Source organism: Seriola dumerili, unplaced genomic scaffold (assembly GCF_002260705.1).
Source record: "Seriola dumerili isolate Sdu_G_001 unplaced genomic scaffold, Sdu_1.0 BDQW01000138.1, whole genome shotgun sequence".
NCBI lineage: Eukaryota > Metazoa > Chordata > Actinopteri > Carangiformes > Carangidae > Seriola > Seriola dumerili.
The window spans coordinates 17,849,755-17,874,223 of record NW_019174393.1 but is presented as its reverse complement, the minus strand read 5'-3'; the positions used below and the strand labels follow the sequence as shown (position 1 = coordinate 17,874,223).

Here is a 24,469-nt window from a genome sequence, read left to right as displayed (position 1 = left end):
CTGTGGAATAATAAATATTATTTTGTAATCTACAGTAAACCCATGCTCTCTAATGAGAATCTGAGGTATAAAAAACAATCCCAGCCCTCTGAAAAAGAATATCTCCACTGGATTTTTGTGGGTCCACTTCAGTTTAGGGCTCCCGGATTCATCACCACCATTCACCCCTTAAGCGATGGCACAGTTAAAACTTCAATGGGGGTTTTTTTTTAACAGTTTTTGGGCAGACTTTTGGCCCCAGAGTTGGTTTTTGCTCCTCACATGGGACATTCTTGTCGAGCAGCCCCTCCCTATACGTCCCTCAGTGCGCAGACTCGTGGCTCCGCTGTCAGGGCAAGGCAGTCTGACAGTATGGCGGCGGGGTGCAGCTGGAAGGATGCTACTGTCGCCCGTGATGTGTCTATCGCCGGCAGGACGTAAATGGACAATTGACGGCAAAAAGAGCAGAGGATTCAGCGAGAAAGGCCTGTCGCCGTAAGCTCCAAAGATGGCCAGGCTCGCCGACTACTTTGTGGTTGTTGGCTACGACCTCGACAAGCGAGGTGGGTGCTTTAGTTAGCCTACGATGCTAGCATTAGCGGCGTATCATTAGCTGTGGGCAGACTGGAGGCTAGGAGGGAGGCGGGGACTGGCCGGTCGCCACTCGCAGCTGATCGACTCAAGGCGCTGTCAGCTCGGAGTTAGCAACGAACTGTAGGCCGGGGACGCGCAGGCCTCACTGGATTAGTGTACTTAAATGCTCGCCTGTCAGCTGGTGTCCCGCATTTCTGACGGGGGAGCGCAGTGAATGCACAGCCTCACTGCAGTGCTCAACTTCCAGACATGTTTTAGCTTCAGCAAAACAAACCGTTTCACTCTGTTGACAGCAAACTTGCTAAAAGCTAACGGTAGCCGGACAAGCTTGGGGGGTGGTGGTGGGGGGAGGAGGGGGGTCTGTTTGGTCGACTGTGACCTTAAGACGGATTTATTCACCCGTTTCAGTTTGAGTTGTCTCTCATGCAAGTGTTGCCGGTGCAGCTGCCGGTATTTTAAATCAGGATTTTTAAAGATGCTAGATAGCGACCTGTCAGTGTTGTGCCTGCAGGGTCCTGAACAGCTACTTGGGACAGTCAGTCCACGAAAACCCTGCACATTTCCGCTTGGACTTGATTGAAAGCTTTTCAGAACTGGAAATCGATGCTTCTCGGCGGAGTTGCAGATTGTTTTCTTTGTTTGTGTTTTGAGTGGATTAACCCAGATGGCTTTGCCCCTCCCTGAACCCCCTTGGACCGGAGCTCTGTTCCCTTGTGTTGTTGGGACGGGGTTTGGACCGTTATCTGAGCCCCCCCCCCTTTCACCCTGAGCCTTGGCCTAGATCTGTGCAGTATAATGGCCCGTTTAATCATGAAATATTCATCCTGCCTATTCGATGGAGGCATGCAGCTTGTAACGTTGTGGAGCCTTTTATTTAGAGTGGATTTTTGCCTATGATTTATTCAGAAGAGGCAAATTGTAACATGACAAGCCCTCTGTGGCTAAAAGCAGGCAGAGAACCGGCTTTTATCTTGATGATGCTGGGCCAACATACATCACATTTCTCATTGCACGAATGCACTTATTGCATCTTGTATTTTTTCAGAAGGGGCTGAATACAGGATGTTATAACGTGGACACTGCAAACTCTGCAGAAACTCTCCTTCCTGTTCTACCCTGCTTGAATGCAACGCAGAGCAGAACAAGCCTGTAAAAAGCATCTGGGAACCAGACAATAAAGCCACAGTGGCTTTAATGGATCAAGGCGCCCGTGCCTTGTAAAGCCAAACATTTAAGGGTGATGATGATTGCTGGTGTCTGCTGTTGCATTACTGTAACTTTATTCCATGCTTCTAGGTTCAAGTGTTTTGTTGTGTTGACCGGCTGCAGTAGCTGCTATTAGATTACTCCTATCATTATCATTGCAGCCAATGACAAGCCTTTATTAACTTCCTAGAACAGCCGCTGCAGTTAGATCAATACGCTTCTGCTCAGTCTTTTTTTGATGATGTCTTTTGCTCCTATAGGTTTGTCTGGTTGAAGATTTTAGCATTCCAAGCTCCAAAAGGAGATTAGCTGAAGATTTTAGCATCGCTTATATTGGCATATTCCTGTTGAAAGCATGCTCACCAATCAACAATCAGTGTCTGCTACAGTATCGGTGGGAGATGTGAGGGGTTGGAGACTGGAGATTTCCAAATTTTTGTGCATGTGTACAATGACCTTTTGGTTGTATTTTCATTTCTCCAGCTGTGGTGCTGCTGGCACTGAATAACTGTAAAGAAAACACTTGGCTGTGAGTCAAGAATGAACGGTCCTCAATCATAAGAATACCAGGAATTCTGCAGCACAGTGGAGTTTCCTCTTGTGTCTAAATATCTCATGCATCCTGTCTACGTGTGTGTGTGTGTGTGTGTGTGTGTGTGTGTGTGTGTGTGTGTGTGTGTGTGTGTGTGTGTGTGTGTGTGTGTGTGTCAGAGAGGGAGAGAGAGAGTCTGTGCTCGTTGCCACACAGTTGGTGGAATGTTTTTGCAAGCGTGGGCACTGACAGGTTTTCAGGACTAACATAATCGCGGCACATCTGCCTCTCAGAGTGCTGTCACTGACAGAAACCTCGTGGGTGTTTACAAACAGAACATCCCACAGGCAGAAGTGTGTCTTGCCTGCTTTTTTATGATTTTAGATGGAGCCTTTAAACAGCCAGCAACTGTTTGACTTGTCCAAAAGACACTAACCTGAGGCCAGAGCCTTGAATCATCCATTCACTCTGTCTCATTGTCTCTAAGGTGTCAGGTTGCTCACATTGTGCTCAACCTAGATGCTAAGCTCTACTATTAGTGGATCTTATTTGGAGCCAAGATGGCGGCCTGTGAGTTGGGAAAAGTCCATAGTTGCGGGGGTGTGGTCCCCCTTGCAAGGGTCTCTAGAGAAACACAGCATGTCACTGTATTTTGACAGCGGTTCCTCCACTTGGCTGAAGACCTGACGACCAATTAGATACACAGTGTGATGCCCAAACAGGAAACAGAGGAGGGAACCCGAGAGAGACGAGAATCCAGTTTGCCCCCTTGTGCGTGTCTGAAAACCAGGAAAGGGGGCTTGTTTGGTTTTGTGTGTATCTGTGCGAGGCGCTCTCGTTCAAGACAGTGCAGAGACACACACAAATACACAGATGCTAGCAAGCATACAGGCTCTATTGTAGCTCCATCTGTGCGCCTCCGGCGCTGTAGTTTGAGGGTGTTGGTCATTGCTGCGGCGGCTCTAAACAGAATGCAGGGTGGTTGTTGTCAGGCTGAAGTGAAAGCTCTGGCATACACATCCTCCACTGAAGCCCAGCCTCTTCTACACACAAACACACACACCCCTACAGCTTGCAGTCGAGCCGGGACCATTCACAACATTAGAGGCCAGTGAGGACACAAAGAGGTGCTCGCAGGGCAGACGGAGCACAGATGTGGGCTGTTGTGTTTACAAAAAAAATACAATGTTGTCATGATTGTAGAGGTGTGACATTGTGATTTGCTAACCATGTGTAAGACTTAATGGTGCTAAGATAGCAAAGAAAACAAAACAAGAGCCTCCAAGAAGTTTGTAACAGGACAGTTTTGTAGCATTGATTGTTGTGTCAGTTGGTTGTCAACTCTGTAAATAAAATAGTTTCATATTTCACTTCTGGCACCAGTTTTACTGCCAGCTTTCTCAGTTTGACTCACAACATTTAACATTTGAAAACTGAGGCGTGTCAAAAAATAAAAACCCCTTAAACGTAGTTATTGAAAACAGTATTGTTTCGATTTCCTTATTGAGACTCACATATTACATCGGCTCTCATATTGAAAAGTTGCCCTTGCCGTGACGGAGTCAGACTGCAGCTTGTCTCTGTTCTTGTCCGCACCATCTGTATGCAGAACAGCTACTGGATATGTTAATTTATCACATTCAGTGTGAGATGTTTTAGGGCTGGGTAATATGTCTCAGGGTGTGTGAGGCCATTGTTGTCAATGTTGGAATTCAGTGAGCAGGATTAGTTTATGGCAATATCAGATTTTTATATATTTGTTGCTTGATTTGTCAGATATACAGTTTGGTGGATTGCATTTCTGTCTGGTCATTTTTTCCATAAACAGTTTATTGCATTTTTTACTCACATATAGAGCTGGGCAATAGGGCCAAAAAGCTATTAATCACTCTATCAATAAGTACTGATAATTTTAATAACCTATTTTCAACAAAGACTATTAGAAGAGACTAGGAGAAGTGAAGTATGCTTCTGTGTAGGTTATGTTCTTTTGTCATGCGGTGATGTGAATGATTGGTTGTCAATTGTAGCACGCTCCATTATCAAGGGATGTGATAGGCTGTTTATGAGGCAGGGAAGGAGCAAACTTGGGGTTGTGTTCATGCAACCATGAAACTATTGCACTTTCTATCAAACAACCATTCTCTCCGGTTGTATTGCTATTGTTTTATCAACGAGGCCTACTATCATAATATGTGTCTTTCAATATAACGTGATGGAGGATTTTATCCATAACAGCCTCTCCTAAGATGCGAACATACTCAACATAGAGATGAGGCAGGCAACATTTTTTGTTGTATTTTTTTTGGGGGGGGGGGGTATTTTATGTCTTCATTAGGGAATTGACAGAAGAGAGATGACAGGAAATAAGGGAGGAAATGTGGAGTGATATGCGACATGCATGCAGCAACATTGTGATTCATGGTTTCCACCTAAAAACCTCTAGCCCCCCAAAGGTGTCATAAACAGGATGAATTTCTTGAAATGTTTGAGCATAAATAAAATATTCGATTTAGAGTTTCTGAAGCGCTGAAGTGGGGATTTCCATCATCATGACAACGCTATGACTAAACTATGTGGGTGCATTTCATACTGAGACGAAAGTGAAGTTGTACATGAAGCTACATCAGGATCAGAGGGTGACTACAATCCTCTCCTGAGTAGAGAGGAGTGTGTGTGATGCTGCCAGCAGTGCCTGCTTGCGGGCAGCCACTTCCTCCATCGCTCCAGAGCGGGGCTGCAGTCTTTCAGGCCCTCCAGAAATAGCCCTCACAATCTGCCTTTCATAGAGGGACCGAGTGACGCTGGGTCGTGGCAGTGCACTGAGGCTTGTGTGTTGGCGTGACCTGCTCTACCGCCTGCCACTCAGATGGCTGCCTGAATGTTTGTGGCTGTCTCTGTGTGTTTGCTGCGTTACACACGGCCATGTTTTCCCCCCCCCCCCCCCCTGTGGGCTGCGGGTTGTGATGAGCATACTGACCACTGGGCTTTTATATTTTGGGCTGAAGTTAACTGTGGCAGTATTTTGTCTTAATATGTAGTAGCTTTAAATGTTTTGGTATTTTCATACAAAAACTTTGCAAAAAGTTCTTCTGAAGTTTTTATGGCAGTCTTTAGACCATCACAGGATACTCAAATCCTCCATTAATACCAAATTGAGACGTAGTTTTAGTGTTTAGCTCTTGACGGCAGGTGAACCCATATTAGCTCTGTTAAAGCTCCATATCTTCCTCTTCTCCTTGAAGTGTTGATCCATAAGAAGATATATTTGTGGTTTTAAGAAGAAAAAACCATCTCAATGTAGTTTTACATCTCCTCTCTCATGCTTCTCTCTGGAACTCGAGGAGGCTCTGATTCTCTCTTCTGATTGGCTGACTGTTTTCTGAGTGGTCCAATAAAAATATAGCAGATTTCAGGTAAACACTCAGAGAAACCAAGTCCTGCAAGGTTGGATGGTGGGTCCAGGTGAGCGTGGCTTTGGTCGTGGCTGAGAGCGGTTGCTGCTTTCTTGTGACATCACAAAGTTACAGAAGTCCTGACAGGTGGTTTTAAGGCTCAGTTTCTGAATACAGGCTGTGTGCATTTCTCTGTGGACTGAGCAATTTGATACTTTTACAGTATTAATATAGAATGTAGACCTGCTTTATAATCAAACAACACATGGGCATCTTCCTTTATACTATATGGGACTAAAAAGACAAAAAAATTATATCATAAATCATAATTGAAAAAAAAAAAGGTACCATTTGCAGCTTTTACAGACAGCTGGTCCAGGAGAAACCATCACACATCTCTCTTGTGATGTTACACTAGTCCTAGTGTGTGTGTGTGTGTGTGTGTGTGTTTTTGTGCGTGCCTGCCTGCCTGCGTGCGTGCGTGCATGCATGCATGTGTCTGTATTACAGCAGTCCGTCTGCTGTGCTGAATGCTTGTTATTCATGAGGGAGCCGATGGCCCCAGGGCCCCAAAGCTGCCCCCATTCCCTCATTCCCAGTACACTGATATAGAGAAGTTTGTGTGTGTGTGTGCGCACACGCACTCTGGGGGTAGAGATGTACATACATGCTTCTACACACATGTTTCTTTACACAAACAGAGCATGTAGATCTCTTCTGTCAGCAGACACTTGTTCTCCTGTCAGATACGATATAGGCAGATCGTAATGCTGAGGCTGTGTAGGTCAACTTCTCATTTGTTTGTCTGTTACTAAGTAAATGTGCTCTGCACCCGAGGGGGGGCAACAAATGGTTTGGTCTTATGCCCTAGATTTAGATTGAGAAAAACACAGTAGTCAGTGTGCAGATTTAAGAATAATTGCAATTAAAATCATATTTCCTGTTCTTAAGGTGGTCTTCATCAAAGGTGTCTGTATACATTGTATACATTCTTTTTGTTATTTACTACCACATAGGACATTTTACACTTAAATATGGAGACATATTTTAACACATTGGATATATTTAGTACACACAAACTTATTCATGTAAACATGGTTTGTAAGTGTGAGGGGGGCGTTAGGGATGCCCTCCTCCTTAGTGCTTTGATAGTTTCCCTGGAATTCAGAGAATGTCTCTGTCCCCTCTCAGGACAAAGGCTGAGTCAGTGCTGCTCTCCGGCAGCCTGGAGGTGCTCAAGTGAGCGATCGTTCAAATCCCCAAGGGGTGATTCCAGCGTGTCCGGAACCGTTTTGATCTGAAGATAGGGGGGTTGTTAGGATTAATAGGGTCGGTTGTGGGAGGCTGGTTGGCTGCCGTGGTAACCAGATCACTGTAGCACCCTGTTTGAGCCATGCTAACTCTTAGAAAAGGGCTATAGACTTTATATGGATGTGACAAGCACATGTAACTTTATTCTCCTCTTTTCCTATGTATTTATTCATTAGAATTATCAATAATAAGTGTTTTCTTATTTATTTTTTAATTGTTAAGTGCATCAATGAAAAACTGACTGATACTCAGTCCTTCTTGAAAGACTCAAAGTCAGCCTGAGATTTATTTCAGTCGAATTGTAATATTTACAATAACAATATTTACCCTTTGCTAGGCCATTCAGTTTCTACTAATTCTCTCTGTGGTGTCTACATAAATGCATCAGAAATCCTGGCTGAGTGATTGATGGCAGAAGATTAAGTCTCATCTTTATTCAGATGGCCTCTAGGTTAAATCTGTCTTTCAGAAATATAAAGGAAATCTGCCTCTAAGACACCCACTGTGCCGACTCTAATCTTATGTGTAGCCTGTGATTGGGTTGAATATTCAGATTAAAGGAGTGCCATTGGTCTGGACCTGGCTTGATACTGTAATGTATTTATGGCACATCAGAAATAGGTCTGTGTTAAAGGTTATTTAGATTACTGTTGCAGCCCAGGTCTATATATTGGTGCTACACTCCTGGTTGTCAACTGCCAAGACTGGGAGAGAAGACTAAAATATTATATCACGCTGAAGTTTTAAATTTATTTGTACAGATATGAACCTGTAGATTTGGCCTTTCTCATGTCAGCTTTAAATAAAAATAACAAACAATACGTGAAAGTGCAGACTTTGTTGAACACTTGAAGTGAGTTAAATGTTATTGGATTAAAATAAGGGCTGCAGCAGCGCAAGGGTAAATGCACACAGAGAGAAATGAAATGTACACATTGGTCTGATTTAGGAGGAGCATTGTAATAACTGTTTGACTCAAGCAATATCTCTTGTGCACAAGTATCATCTCATCTGACAAATACAACCACAACATTGTGATGAGGCAATTTTGAGGAGATTCTTCTCAAGCCATGAGATTTGAAATGAAATGAAATTTTCTTCCTGGCCATGTGTGGTCAAACACGAATGCAAGGTGTTGGGTCCTGGGCGCACTGACTGTATCTTGGCATCTTCAAGCACACACGGTACTTCGGTGTATGTAGGAGCATCAGTGCAAGCTGAGGTGGAATATAAATCAGAGGGTTTGGTTGTTATATATCAGAGAGTCTGTTTGCACCCGGGTGAATATAGTCCCATTGCAGCTATTCAGCTGCTTACAAGTGTATGGAACGTGCAGTTGCTGCCAAAGTGCCTCATTTTTTGCACTGCTTTTTAATACAGTATTGAGGAGCTGCTGTAATCCAACAGATTACCAGTCGTAATGGATCAGTTTGATATGTGTATGTGTGTACTGTATGTGGTTACTTTTTAGCAGCCTAGTGTCATTTGCACGTGATTTAATAAGTAGTAAGTAAGTGAAGTAATAAGTTAACAGTCGACGGCTGTGTGTACACTGGCACTGTGCTCTGTATCTGTATCTGTCCTGCTGCCACACACAATAAATAAACACAATAAATGTTCATTTTTATGCAGATTTAAACGGCTCTAGTTGCTGGGAGTGATTAGTTAAAATGGTTTATACACATTTTAAGCTTTATTCCATCACTGCTGCACATTTTCTCCAAGTATTTAGTTTGCTCTCATTGATAAAAGCAGATTGACACTGTGCCAGAAACAGACATAAGATCTGAATCCAGTGGAACACCTTTGGGACTTGGAGGAACAGGAGATTGGCAGCGTGAATGTGCAGCTGACACATCTGCAGAAATGATGTGATGCATTCATGTCAACAAGGAGCAGAGTCTCAGGGAAGGGTTTCCAACATGTTGTGGAATCAATGACATGAAGAACTGAGGCTGTTTGAGAGCAAAGGGAGGAACTACACAGTGTTATTAGGATGTCTATTTAAAAGTCTGTATTTTGGGATTCCAAATATAAAAAGAAAAAAGTCATTTGCCTAGAGATTCAGCCCAAACCTTACTGTCTGCCTACATTGTATTGCTGTCACTTGGCCTGCTTCCTGTCTGGTTATGAGAAACACACGCATATTGGCTATAGGTTTCCCAAGTAACAAGATGTCATTTCCGGGCTGTGTGTGGGTGACTGCTGTGGTAGGATAAAGATTATTCAGGGTTAATTTGCGACTGAAATCAGTCTGACACTCAGTCTGTAGTAGAGCTGATAGAAGAGGAAAGAGGAGTGTTTGGTTGAAATTATTAGACAGAGGGAAGTGTGTTGCTGAGTAAAGACAATGGTCTGTGTGACAGAAGATAAATTGTGATTGAGTTCTTTAGCCCACAGCTGTCATGTTTCCTGTTGCAGTATTCTGGGGTAGCACACGGAAGTCTTGTTTGCATCTTGTTCTTGAGAAACTGCTTGCAATCATACCACGTTTCCTGCATTTCATCGTGTCTGTAGTAGATAACCAGATTTATTAATATAGCCGCATCCTTTTGACTACTGCTACTGTTCTCCTCTTAATCAGCTCGTCGCTCTTCAGTGTGTTTTGCAGCTAGAGTTTTTCAAAATTCTGGCAACATCTTTACCCCCTTGTCCACTTGAAGCTTTTTTTTTTTAGATCCGCAAGACAGGACATCATCTGTGACAGCATCGTGTCAGCATGCAGGCCATGTGCCTTCATCATCATGTGATTGTCATGCTGATGAGTCCTAGATACTGCCCTCGATTTATGTCACCCTGATCCTGTCACTTTTGAATGTCACATCAACCTTAGTGGCAAATTTTGCCAGCTCCTCGCACATCGGCAATCATGCATACTTCATAGAGGATGACTTACAAAGGTTTCCTGACCTCTTCGTGACCTTTTTTCTTGACATTTTACATGTGCAACAGTTATTTCAGTAAAAGACTGATTTGAATTATTTCTACAGATGCTGCTCTTTCCTTGCTTTACTCCACTGAAACCTCACTGAGGTATTGGTGCCATTTGTGCCAATTTAGAGTATGCTCGTTGTACTAATGGACCCTAATGATCCATAAAAGTATGCTAAAGCTGTAATTTGAGATGCATTTTTTACAGGGTTTAGCTGTGGTTTTTAATGAGACATGTCTCCCAAAAAGAGAAACAAGTCAGTAGTAAACTGTGTTGCATCTGTTACAGACCGAAATTGTGTTGAGCTGGTGCTTAGGCTACGTCCACACTACTGTTTTCCTTTTAAAAGGCATCTCTTTTCCCATGTTTCCTCCTGGCATCCACACTACTCCAGGGTTTTTTGGAGGACCTAAAACGGAGACTTTTTGAAACACTGCTGGTCCCATTTTAGTCTGAAAACTCCAGGGTTGTGTTGTTTTCTGGACGGGCAAAAACTGAGACCTTTTAGAAATGATGCCGTAGACTCCCACGGTCGCTCCCTGATTGGGTCTCATCAGCCTCGACTACTAGTGTTGAATGCAACATGATAATGAATTCCAAGTGTTACTGACCTTTTTGTCTTTTGCTGTCTTTGCTGTTGTTCACTTAAATTCTTCAACACTACAACTGTCTTTGTTGTTCTGCCTTAGGTAGACTTTTGTAGGAATGCCGCAATCATGTTTTTTGCCACTGATACCAATCATCTATGAGTGAGATCGGCTGATACCGATCATTTTTTTTGCATGCATTGCAGATGGCGTCTCACACACTTTGTAAAAGTTCCACACGCCTGACACGTTGTTTTTTTTTGATGGCCTGTCACACACTGACACACATGTTCTAGCCACAGACACCAGAGTATTAACCACAGGTGATCGGTTTTAAGGTGATCGTGACTAGAAGCATTAGTTCCATCTACCAATCACGTGTTTTGCATGAAAATCGTCCGATAATGATCGGTGGCCGATGAATCAGGACATGCCTATTATTTTCTGCGAATAATCAACAGCAGAGTAGACGGTGTGCTTCCTGTTTACACCGGCTCACGCATGCTCAGTGTACAGTCATGTATGTATGCGTTTTCAGGCGTGTTTAGTCTGGACTTAAACTGTTTTCGATTTAGAACTCCATTCTAAAATGAAAACGTAGTAGTGTGACGTAACCTTAGTTAAGACTGTCAGTCTCTGTATTAATTCACTGCTGTTCATTGTGACTACTGTGGCTGCTGGGGCTGAGGGTGATCACTGCATGAGTTCAGAGTATTGTCACTGTTGTTAGATGCTGCCTTTTAACCACAGTGTAAATGTGATTAAATATGTGTGATTAATTTACTTCAATGTTAACACCAGTATGCTCATAATGCAGCAGTGCAGTGGTGCTTATGAACCTGCTTGGATTCTCCCTCACACTGACAGTTAACTTCGTGAGGTGATAACATTTGAATATTTTTGCAGTATTTTTGCTACATTCTCTGATAGCTGATCAAATCAATGCAAAAAAGTTCTCCTCAGAGTCACAAGCACCCTCCTGCTTGGCTGCCTGTTATACAGCTTTACTCAAAACCATAGTGTGAAACCGCAGCATTTAAGACCGGTTCGCACCAGCGAGTGATGATCAGGGTTGCTAACTGACAGGTAGCAAGCTGTTAGCTCTATTTATTAAGAGGATGTATTTATACCATTGACCCCCGTCTCATCACTGTCTGCAGATTATGCCTCTGCTGCGGGACACTTTATACTCCGATAGAGGAAGTTCAATAGAAGTGGACACGAGGACACGGCTAATAAGTTATGATTGCTTCCTGTATTTTGGAATCTGCGGTTCTTCCCTCTAAATGTCAGTGCTGTCGAAACAGCTGGCTATTAGTCAGCGGTGAGAGTTTGTGTTTCAAAGTTCATCAAAGTTTAACTCAATGAAGAAAATGAACTTTGCCCACCACAAGCAAATCCACTGAGTGTAGTGATTCTAATGAAATGAATGAATCTTACCAAAAAATGTTCCAGTTTTAAAGTTGTTGAGACTATACTTCTTTGTACTTTGACATATTTCAATAAGTCACTTATTTTGGTGGCTAAACTTCTGTATTAGGGAATGTTATTGCAGAAACTGGCTCAATGATTGTGGTTAAATTCATACTAACATAATTTTCTCAGATAGCTGGCATAATTACTGATGGCATTTTCAATTTTATTTCCAGTGAGCTTTGTTGAGGAAATTAAATTGTGCAAACTAGTGTACTAATACACAATTTATGACAATGATCTGAATGACTGAACGAGCCGAGGTCTGTGTTCAGTGGAAGTTGAATCCTGGACTCGATCCAGAAACACCGCTCAGTGACAGGAGAGTATGTGACCAGTGTTCAGTGAGCACTGGCAGGTTTCCTCCCTCTGTTGAGGCCGTTTGGTGCCTCAGGCTAAAGCAGAGGACAGCCACCTGTAGATGCTGAGGCAAATTGAGAAGAAGTCATGTTATTAATCATCAGTCTGTGAAGTTTCGATGCAAGTTTGGTCTGAAGCAAACGACGTCCCAAAGCCGAGATGACTGAAGTCACTCTGGCTGCTGAGCCGTTCTCTGAGGCTATTCCCTCTCCTGAAAAGCCTCTCCTTTTTGTTTTGGGGGTGTGGATGGTGGGGGATTAGTTTTGCAGGAAGGATGTGAGTTTACTGAAGAGCTTTTGCGCAGAAAAGAAAATGCCCCACGTTGTCTCCAGGGTAACCTTCTGTGTGGTTACTTAAGAGCAGCTTTGCTGGGCCAGTAAATTTTAAACATGGGTTGGCTCATTAATTTATGTAGGCTTATCACCTTTGCTGTCATGTTACACCAAATTTAACCAGCTCTAAATGTCAAGTGTTACCTATTGATGTGATGTGCTGATCTGAGGAGGTCTGTGACATAAGACCGTATTGTGTTTCCTCTGACCCAATGAGAGGCTACGGTCTGTAGTTGCAGTGCTGCTTTTAATCAGAGTGAGTCACACTCCTTCATATTGCTCAACAAGACTGTCCCGCGTGTATCTGTGTGTCTGTGTTGCTGTGTGTATCAGATAGTGCACGAGTGAGTGCCTGGGTATTCATGTGTAAATGAATGTGTGTGTGTGTGTGTAAGAGCAAGCTGGGTGGACAGCAGAGAGAGCGCTGTCGGGGGTGTGGTGTAGAGCCTCTACATAATGATGTCATAGTTTTGTGTGTTTTCAGCCAAAGGCGTCTGCTCTGAGTGTCTGATGCTATCTTAATGCAATGCAGTGCTGTTATGTTTCTTCAAGTTACTAAATTAAACTAATGATGCGGTAATGTCGTTAAATGTAAGCACATAATTGTATTATTATAACGTAGAAAAAGTGGAATTGCGGCACAACTATGCCTCAGTAAAAGGTTGTTTTTTAGTTGTAAGTGGACGTCCAATCTCAACATGTTATGCAGGAGTGAGCTTGCTTCAGAACAGATGTTAAACCTCATTTTGTACAATCTTTCGAATGTGCACACAAACAAAAGTGCACGGAAACACACAAGGCTCAGAGCTCTTTTGTCCTAACTGCTGCAGTCGCTGTGGAAACTGCCTGATGTCGTGTCACTGTGGTTTGGAAGCCTGCAAACAAGAAGCTGCGGCCTGGTTCAGTACCAAGATGATGACACACACGCACACACACACACACACACACATGTTGCTACACACTAATTTCAACTCTGACTGCAATTATTCAGTGATCACATGACCAGACGGTCTCCTTCCATCCTGTGTCAGGGAGCATCACTGCTAGTAGTCAACAGTGTGAGGAGTCATCACCAGCCACACATGCACACACACACAGACTCGTAACCACTACATATGACCCACATTGCCTCCCTTACTCCCACCGTTCATGGCCTCCAGCCCTGTCACTCTCTTTTCCATTTCTTTTTTTTGGTAACCTTTATTTGACCAGATTAGCTTGGTAAGTTTAGCTTGTTTATTATTTCTAAGAGGCAGCCTGCTTAGTTCAGACTGTGAGCCGTGGTTGATCAGTTGCTCTGTTCTGGTTGATTGTGGCTGGTGTTAGGCTCTGATTGTATTTGTGGTAATGCTAGATTTTCTGGTCATCATTAATGACAAATTACTGTTTATAGCAGCCTGAAAATGAAGTGCTCTTTTGCTTATAATGTGTCTTGGTTTCTTGTTTTGCCAGAAGTCAGAATTAGGGTTTGAAACTGAAGAACTGGAGTTAAAAATCAGAATTAAAATCACTAAAATGTCTTAGAAATCTTTAACGGAATAAATGCAAATTAGATTTTTCTTATAAATTAGAAAGGTTTATTTATAATGCTGTTTTAAGAGGCGCAGGATAGTAATGACAGCTGGGCTAGTACTAACGTTTGCTAACTAGTGGTGTTAGCTCAAATGCTAGCTGTGGTTCGCTGTTCGCAACACAACTTTTTTTTTTATGAAAACAACACTGTAATAATTGTTAATGAGTTAGCTAACTGAATTAACTGGCTAATTATTTGTTCAGTTTCTTAATCCCACACTCTGCTGTTTTGAACAAAATGACTGGTTGTGTTTGAGACAACCAGGAAGTGTGGCTTCTGCTGAGTTCATCAGAGGAGGAAAAGCCTGTTCACAGTCTTCTCATTCACAGAGTGTGTGGTTGCTCAGCACTGTAGGAATTGAATGCACTAATTGTGACTTGCTGGTTGTGTTGCTTAAACTGTGAAGACACAGCTGCTGTTTGTTCCCTTGTTCCCTTCAATACAAAACAGGGTGGACAAAATAACAGAAACACGAGGCAACATAGTGAAGTCGCTGCACAGAAGTTCGGTGTTTTGATTACCAGACACGACAGCAGGGCTGGTATTGTTTTCACCTTGTGTGTGTGCCTCATCATGGTCCTGTAGCAGGATCTACCACAGATATAGTTTTGAAAACTTTGGCAATCTGTCTGTGGACAGATTTTGTCAGTCTACTAACGTAACAACCGTGTGTGATACAGTCAGTTGACAGTTGACATCAAACTGAAGGCCCAGTTCGAAGATGGGTGTGATCTGACCCATGAGCAGTGAGTAGTCATGTAATAGTACAGTAATATCTACTAACGACTCATGGCTCAGAACGTCAACACATTGACAGGCGACGCAGCTGTTTGATCCACTGCGAGGTGGTCTCTAGTTTAACACCTGTCAGAGGTGTTAAATCAGGTCAGTGGTCATTGTGGCTTGTAACCACTGTTTTTATTGTTGATGCTGTTTTTAGATATTTGTCTTGCTTTTTGTTGTCGTAACTTTGGAGACATTTACCCTTGTGGGATAAGATGAGAAGACAGTTTGAGTGTGGTGTGTGTGGTGTTTGGATGAGCTTTTATGAGGGAACAGTCGCTCTAGAAAGTATTTAGACCACATAACTTTTTATACACTTTGTTGTATTATAGATTACATTTTGAATTGATAAAAGCTACTCTCAGTAACTCCTAGTGACAAAGTTGAATTATTTTGATAATTTTTTGCAAATCTATGAAATATCAAAAACTGAAATCTCCCATTTACAAAAATATTCAGACAGTTAAATCAGTACTTTGTCGAAGCCCCTTTGGCAGCAGTTACAGATCTTAGTCTTCTTGGTCTCTACAAGCTTTGCAAACCTGGATTTGGGCAGTTTTTCACATTCTTCTTGGCTGATCCTCTCAATTGGAGTCAGATTGGATGGGAAGCGTTGGTGAGCTGCCATCTACAGGTCTCTTCACACATGTTCTATGGAGTTTAAATCTGGGCCACACAAGGACAGAGACTTGTCCTGAATTCACTCCACTGTTGTCTTGGCTGTCTGCTTCAGTCTCAGTTTGCATGCACTCTGTGTGATGGCTTTGTTTTTTCAGTGTGAACTGTGGGACATTACACAGTTGCTTTTTTTTTAAAGCATACACACCGAGCATTTTGTTAGGAACACATGGCCTGTGCACCTGCTTATTCATGCCGTTATCTAATCAGCCAACCATGTGGCAGCAGTGCAGTGCATAAATGCAGGTAAATATAGATCAGGTGCTTCAGTTAATGTTCACATCAAACATCAGAATGAGGAAAAAATGTGATCTCAGTGACTTTGACCGTAGGTTGATTGTTGATGGAGCCAAAAACATAAACACACAGTCAGCAACAGTTCGTGAAATGCACAGGTCGGCTGTTCTGGAGAAAATAAAAAGCGAGATTGACTGACAATGATTGAAAGCGAAACTTGGAGTCCATGGTCATGTCCTGAGTCTTAGATTCAAGGATATATACAGAAGGAGGAAATCATGTAAATCAGGAAGAGGATGCAACGACAATCTGTTGTCAGCAAGACATTGTGCAAAACCATGATAGTCATCAATATCTGGCGCATAAGGAAAAGCCTTTAAAGGAAACTGACAGCCTTCCAGTCACTAACCTGCTGTTAATACACATCAAGTCTGGCTGACAGCTGGATGTCACGTCCCTGAAAGGCCACTCCACTTGGTTCACATTCCTCTCACACTGCAGACTCATTGTGAGCCTTTGGAAACCATTGTCTTACATCATCAGCAGCTCTGTTATGCGGTCATGCTTACATACTGCTCACTACTTCCTAAACAGCAGCTCTTTGCTGAGCTCTAATGTTTTTCTCTTGCTGCTCACACACACCCAGTGTGGACATTTGCCAAATCCTTTTTTTTTTTACCCTGGGCTGTATGAATGTATTTAAAAGGTAATAATTTACTTTAATTGTTACTAATTTTTGTGGTAAGAGGAACACATTATTTCTGCACTTATGACATCTAAGATCAAAATGAGGACTGTGTTCAACAACTACAGCAGGATGAGTAATTACTAGATTAGTCTGAGGCTCCGGTTTGTTGAATAAAACATGAGTAAAAATGTCTCAACCTCCAAATTCAAACCTGCAGGAAACATTTAAAAGTTCAAAGTAAAATCACAATCAACCACAGAATGATTGGTTATTATATGTCTGTGCATGACTGCTGCATGTGGTGCCTCTTTTGCACAAAGCCTGCTGGAGATTAGCCAAGTCTAGTGTTATTCAGCTGGATGTGAGTGGAAAGCAGCGGGTGTAACATGGAGGAGACTCATATCAAATGACAATTTAGCCTGATTCAGCTCCTGTCATTGTGGTACAGGTGTGGTAACTATCAAGCCCAACTCACCTTTAAAGGTCCCATATAGTATAAAAGTAGGTGTCCATGTGTTGTTTGATTATAAAGCAGGTCCAGCTTCTATGTTAATACTGTGATGCACACAGCCTGTATTCAGAAACTGAGCCTTACAATGAGCCGTCAGGACTTTGTGATGTCACAACAAATACTCACCACTAAAATTTTGACCATCATTTATGTGCTGCAATTTATTACTTACTGACCGATATATATACTGATACACTGTATCTACAATATGCTAATATCAGCATATATTTATTGGTCTAACTGCTTGACTTAACACTATTTTTGCACAGCATATTTAGCAGAAAGAAATTACTGAATTGATGGAAGTGAAGTTCAACTGTACTGGCTACATGAAATATGTTTGTATAAAATGGGGTCTGGGTTCTGGCTCTGGGATCCAGAGGCCTGCAGGACACCATACAAGGTTAATGCAGATACTTACCAGAGTAGCACTTCTTTGCTTATGCAGTACTTGGAATACTTGGTAATATCCAGGACAAATCTCATTCCTCTCAGTTTTGCTGTGTTTATGCAGTTGTCATTAGAGTTCAGTGTAGAACATGCTGTGTTTGGTAGCGCACTGCTCTGCCAACAAACACAGCAGTGTGCTCTGATCAGTTCAGCGACACGCAACAGTATGTCTTCAGGAGCTGGAAAAAATAGATTAAGATGCAAGACTCATTCCAGCTACATTCCAGCTAGAGCTTGACATAGATCTTACTTTTTATTCAGGTTGTACTCTTATAAAACCCACACTGTGTTACACCTGTAACATATTTAATATGTATATTAAAGTTGGCATGTTGGAACAGACGAAGTGACCACATGATGTCTTGGCTTTGACCGCTGCTGAATGTGTTCGGTTGCTGGTGTCTGAGATACTTGAGATTTTCCCACAGGTTTGTTGAGTGCTCCCGCTAAAGCATCAGTGCCTGTCACTGCTCAACAATGTCATGTGATCAGCTTCGTTTCTCATGGGTGAGAAGGCTGTGATGATTTTCAATACATTTTAGAACTCCTTCATAGTACTACTACTAATAATGGTATTGTTACCATCAATTACATATATGTTCTTATAGCAACACAATTATTACAGTGTGAGAAAAGCAGATTATAGCCTTACCTGCTGCAGCCATGAATCTAAATATGGTGTAAATGGTTTGTGTGCAGTGGCCATATAAAGGCTGCTTTGGCACTCAGAGAAGAAAATACAAACTCAGTGTCAGAGCTAAACTAATCTTCCTGTAACAGCTGAAACCACTAACATCCCTTACACTCTAAGGTAGAAGCTCTGAGATGAACTCTGTGCTGCCAGTAACCTGCTTAGTTTCACGTCACTGTCAATCTGTTGGATCGGCACCATGAACTCTGAGCTTTCATGACAAGGAATGACATTGGAGAGTTATATCTGGGGAATTGTGTTTTGACTTAAATCGATGAGATAGCCTCTTAATTTTTCTATATTCAAGTCATTTTTTTTTTCTTTGTAGGGAACCCTGACTTCTGTCCATATCTATCACCTAACTTGATTGTCTCAGCTTTCAGCCAAAAAGTGACCAACACTTTTGTATCCTTGAATATAACAGTGTGTAAATTGCACATTAGAGGCTAAGGTGGAAATTCATTTCCCAGGTATAAAACTGGACCAAGGATTTATTTTCCTCGGCAAATGCTAAATGAGTAAAACATGATACATGCATATTCTTTTAGGCCTACATCTGCGGAAGAGTTCAGCAAGAGGAATAAAAACACATGGACTATCAGTAGCAGATACTTTAACTGTCCAGCACATCCGCTTTAATGATCACATTGAATAGACAGGATAGAATCTGATAGTCTCCTCTCTAATTCATACAAGACATCAACCTGATATCTGCAGACAGCTGTTAGCTAGTCTTAGTTACCCAGCAGGGACAGGCTGAATAAAGCAGAGTCCACACACTGTTCACTCCACTTCCTCGGCTTCACGTCTCATAGCCAGAGATAAAATCTCAACAAACACAAACAAAGCTCAGATCAGCGTGCGGTGTTTTTTCAGTCACAGGGCTCCAGACTCTCCTGCTCTCTCATCGTCAGCTGTGTCTGGGACCTCTCGGTGGCTCTCCCTCTCCGCCAGCCTCCTCCTCTTTCTTCTCATTTCATCGGTGCACTGATGATGAAAGTGCAGATAGGGACACTGAGCCAGTGAAGAAGAAAAAGTACTTTTTTCAACTACAATGGCAGTACTCATGCCGGAGGGGCACCCAAACAGCCTAATGGTCATCATGCACTCGCACAAATGTGGCTATGTTAAACTTTAACTTGCACACACACAAGAAATGATCACATATGTGACCATTTTGGTCTCAGCCTGGAGCCCTTGCAGAATCACTACAAAATAGCCACAGTCAGTTAACCATCCCGAGTCACGACACTTCTGTAAACTGTGATTTTATTGTATATGTATATTGTATATGTATTAAGAGATGAAGTCCATTAACCAACATACCAAAAGTTTTTGCAGTTTGCTAACAAATAGGCTCAGTGACAGTGCCTTATTTCATTGTATCCTTCTTCTCCAACCCTTGGAAGTTTCTGGTTGGACTGTCCCTGGTTATAGTCCCTCCTTAAAGCTTGCTGACTAACTGAGGGAACCTCAAAAGCACCAGACTACAGCGGAGAGGAGTTGGTCTCTGGGAGATCACTATAAAAATAACACAATAGCTCAGACTCTGTCTAGAGTGAGTCTGAAACAGCAGGTTAAAGAACGTGGTATTATCCTAAAAAGCTCCATGAATATAAACATAACACAATATAACACAATATAAATTACTTTTTTCTGTAGTTTCCTTTTGTGTATTTTTAAAATGTGCAGTGGTTGTAATTTGTTGTTACCGTGGCGAAGCTACAGTCTCGCTCTGCGCCCTCTCATTTCTCAGAGTAATTGCTGCCTTTGTGGAGTCAATAGGAAACCTTTAAGTCTTGTTTACATTCCATAGATTCCTTCTGTATACACGCACATATTCTTGACATCATTAGATTAGAGTGGAAATGAGCCCATTGTGGAGACACTGTGCAGTTTGCATGCCTCTCCCAGTGCAAGGAAGGAGTTGAAGTTGGGTTGAAGGATTTTTGTGAGAGTGATCGTGTGTGTGTGTGTGTGTGTGTGTGTGTCTGCCTGCCTGCCTTTCTCCAGTGTCTGTGGTTTGGAGGCCTGCGTGTCACTCCCAACAGACTCCCTCTCTGGCTCATTCATACACTCCTCCCTCGGCTGCAGGATGTCCTGCTTCAGACTCGCTGAATAATCCCCACCCACTCTGCCTGACTATTGGCTAATAGTGTATCTACACCAGCCTTGATTTACACTGTCACACTCTCATTGTGTGTTTTGTCATTTTTTGTATGTGTTTGTGGGTGCCTGACACACCTACACAACATAAGGCCGTATCAGGTGACACGTTCTCCCAGCATGCATCAGCTACAGTATAGTGTAACAGATGATTCATCACAGTGTATCAAGGGGATTGGCAAGTCACGTTCTTTAGTGTCATAACAAAATCCCTCTCACCAGCTTTTCACCTCTTAAGTTAATAATTATGCGACAGTTTATTTAAACACTTTACAGCTCTATTGTGTAAATGTAGTTTAAATTTATTCAGACATGTTACTACTTGCAATACATATGACATCAATGATGAATGAAAAGCTTTCATTGTATTCAATGTGCAACCACAAAGACACACTCAATAGTGGATGTTTAAAGGTCTCATATAGTATAAAGGTAAATGTCCATGTGTTGTTTGATTATTAAGCAGGTCTAGGTTCTATATTAATACTGTGAAAGTATCAAAGCCTCAGTCCACAGAGAAATGCACACAGCCTGTATTCAGAAACTGAGCCTTAAAATGAACCTTCAGGACTTCTGTAACTTTGTGATGTCACAACAAAGCAGTCTGTGCTCTCATTCATGTCTCTTATGGATTAAAATAAAACACAGGAGAAGAGGAAAATAAGGAACCTTTAATTATGTCCTAAGGTGCGTTTCCATTAACCTGCTTAATGTGCAATTTGAAATTGCAAACTTAAAAACACAATGGAAACACGTGAATTTAGAAAAAACTCTCAAATGTCACAAAAAATGTATACACTCGCAGGAGGTGTTTTTCAGACTATTCTACAAAGCAATATTTCACAAAATTGAAATGGAAACACTTTTTTTCCATTCGAGTCGTGGCGTCTGCTGTATCAGGCCCCAGACAGCCAGTTCCAACCGAGAGGCAGACTGCTAGAAATCCATCGTCACGTTTAACTCAAATGATATCGCAAGAGGAGAAAACCCAGCTTTACTTGCATAACATCACTCATTGGAAACACAGTACATTCACTATTATGTTTTGTTGAATTAAAAAAAAAAGATTGTCCTAAAAAAAAAATGGCCTCTATTTTCTGCAAACCTGCAATGGAAACCTGTTTATAGCCATGTTGAACCCATATATACCGTTTAACCACATGGCACTGAACACTTTTGGCCTTTGATGCCCAAAAATACAATTAACTGAAACCTCCTCATGTAGCATAACAAACATTTCACCTCTGATTCACTGTAAAGCAGGTCAGGACTCCGGTTAGTCATCTTGCAACTAAAAGAAAATTAAGAAAGAAAAAAAGAAATGAACCGCCTGACTTTGACGACTTGATCCCAGAGCACCGCTCTCACAAGTGTCCACATATCCCTTGTTCGCTAGGGAGAGGGGATGACTTTAGCGTTTCTCTGTGTGTTTTGGGAGCTGGCCTACTTTCTGTTTGTGTATCGTCTCTGTGTGTCTGTGCTTCTGTTTTAGTTCCCTTGGTAAAGGCCCACAGGCTCTGTTTTTTTCTCCAAGGCAGAATTTAGTACAAAACAGTCAGGTTTGGTCTAAATGCTGGTGAAAACGTCCCTTTATTTAGCTCACTAAATAAATGACTGTACTGTTCTATGCTACATTTATATCATTTGTGTTGGGAGAATAAAGTGTGTTCTCTGTGCAGATGAATTCTAACAATAAGCAACCTGCAGGGCTTCAGATGAGACCAGGCTGAAAGGGGCTTGTGTTGGTTACATAAGTCGGCATTTGTCATGTCATTGTGCTGCTGTGATGAGTCTGGCCCTGGCCAACAGTGAAAATGGCCTCATTAACCACCAAACAAGCATTTGAACACATCACCACTGTTTAACAGGCAGATAGGGACTCGCTTAAAAGACTAATGTAACAATATACATATTTTGAAACACTGATGTAACTAATAGACGTGTCTCATAATTAATCTGCCAACTCATTTGTTGCCCACATGCTTCTCATTACACCTTTAACCTTTACCTTTTTGCTTTAATGACCACGTCAGCACTACAAACACCAAACAACCATCAGCTGATTTACACTAATTGCAGATAAAATGGTGAAGGTGTTTCTAATGACCAGTAAATGATAAGAACTTAAAGTAATGGAAAGCTAAATATAAGTGCTTAGGTCGTCACTACTGTAGCAGTACGTCCATCAGCAACAATACACTAATCCTCCACTGCTCCGCTGACCGAGTAGTTGAGTGGACTGGACTATAGGCCACTGACAAACTTGATTTTACAACAGTGAAACAGTCAGTAAGACAGTGTTAGAGACAAGTTGACGACTGAAGTGACAACTGCTGTGCTGTGTCACTAACATGCTGCAGACTGAATGAATCAAATCTGCTTACTTTAACTGTAAGATCCTCATACAGGCACCCCTATGGATAAGATGATGATTCTTGTGAACGACTGGAGGGAATTTCATTATCTGGCACAAACATTCACTTGGAGTCAAGAATGAACTGATTAGAATTTTTTGGTCACAGGTCACTGTAACCTCACAAAGCACATTTTTGTTCATAACTCAAGAATTCATACACAAATTCTGACAAACTTACACAAATGTCTAATAGGATAAAAGATGAAGTGATGTAATTCAAAGGTCAAGCTCACTGTGACATCATCTGACATCTGCAAATACACTTAATAACTCTTACTAAATGTCAAAGGCTTCACCACATACTGTATATTACATGACTCTGGACAGACATGGATGTAAACTGTAACTTGTCCGGTTGGTGGAGGAGCAACAACGACGAGGCTGTAATTCTAGTTCGTCTTGTTTCTGCAGCAGTGTTAGCTCACTTTACTGTATCATTAAAAACGTTGTGTCTTCGAATGGTGACAGACATTGTGGTTGGAAAAAGTTTGCCCATAGCTTGCATCGCACAGATAGAAGTAAAACAGGATTGGTGAACAGGTAAACTAGATAAATCAAGATATTAAAGTTAGTCTTGTTGACAGGCTTTAAATATCAATTTGACCCAGTGTCTATTATATAATTTGTTTTTGTCTATAAAGGACAACCCTTACTTACCAGCCAATTATAGTCAACAGCAACAACAGCAGTTATGATATATTGGACTCAGGTGGAGGTGGTAAAGATACTGGTGGAGCAGATAAAAACTTTATGGAAGTTTTGAAGGTCCACTGGCCAACCGGAATTTTAGCCAGCGGACCCCATGGTCAGTCCGTCTGTTCTCTGGTCTCATCTCCTTCTTTGTCTGAGGCCTTTTTTTTAGAGGAAAACATTGTTTTCTTCAATGGAGGGTTTTCTTGCAGCTTGCTTTCACCTGGATGCTGTGCACTGCACTGTGACATCCCACCTGTGTGCGGTGCCTCTGTGATCATAAATGTGGGGAAGAGGTTTGACAAGGAGGGACTCACATGCACTAACATGAACGCATACATGCACTTACATGCATGTGCTATCAGACCGGCAACCAAAACAAAGACCAGAGAAACTAAGATTACAACACACACAGAGGGGGTGTGGCTTCGTTCTCTGCTCAGGACGCCATTACTCCACTATATCTTTACATAAAAAATAGTTGTTTGCTGCTGTGTTATTGTCTAAAATCTCATTTACAGAACCTTTACTCAGTTTTGGTTGCATTTATGATGTTTTTCAACTTTAGTGGTTACTGTTTTAGACACTAAAACTAACTTTATTTATGTTATGTGTATCTGTTAAAAAATGATTATCGTTATTGAATGTTTTAAACTCCTCAAATATTGAAATAGGCTTTGGCCTTAAATGTATCTGTTCTACACCTTTTTCAATGAAACTGAGGCAGCAGCGCATTGAGTACATTCATAGTTGTAACCAAAGGAGTAGTTAATGTGTAGAAATGAACAGTTTATCTTACGCATTTGAGAATTCACATGGAATATGAATGCTTAGACATAAAGAGAGAGAGAGAAGTTGCTGTCCTGGAAGTTTTTTTTTTTCCTA

General features: G+C 41.8%; 1 protein-coding gene across 1 annotated transcript in view; it reads left to right on the top strand.

The window, feature by feature from the left end:
* The first annotated feature begins 392 nt into the window (after positions 1-392).
* Positions 393-24,469, top strand: part of sbf1 (SET binding factor 1) — a 73,689-nt gene continuing 49,612 nt past the window's right edge. Inside the window, exon 1 of the mRNA XM_022749307.1 lies at positions 393-542. Within this exon, the coding sequence (XP_022605028.1) occupies positions 488-542 (55 nt within the window). The 5' untranslated portion in view covers positions 393-487. The remainder of the gene's footprint in view (positions 543-24,469) is intronic.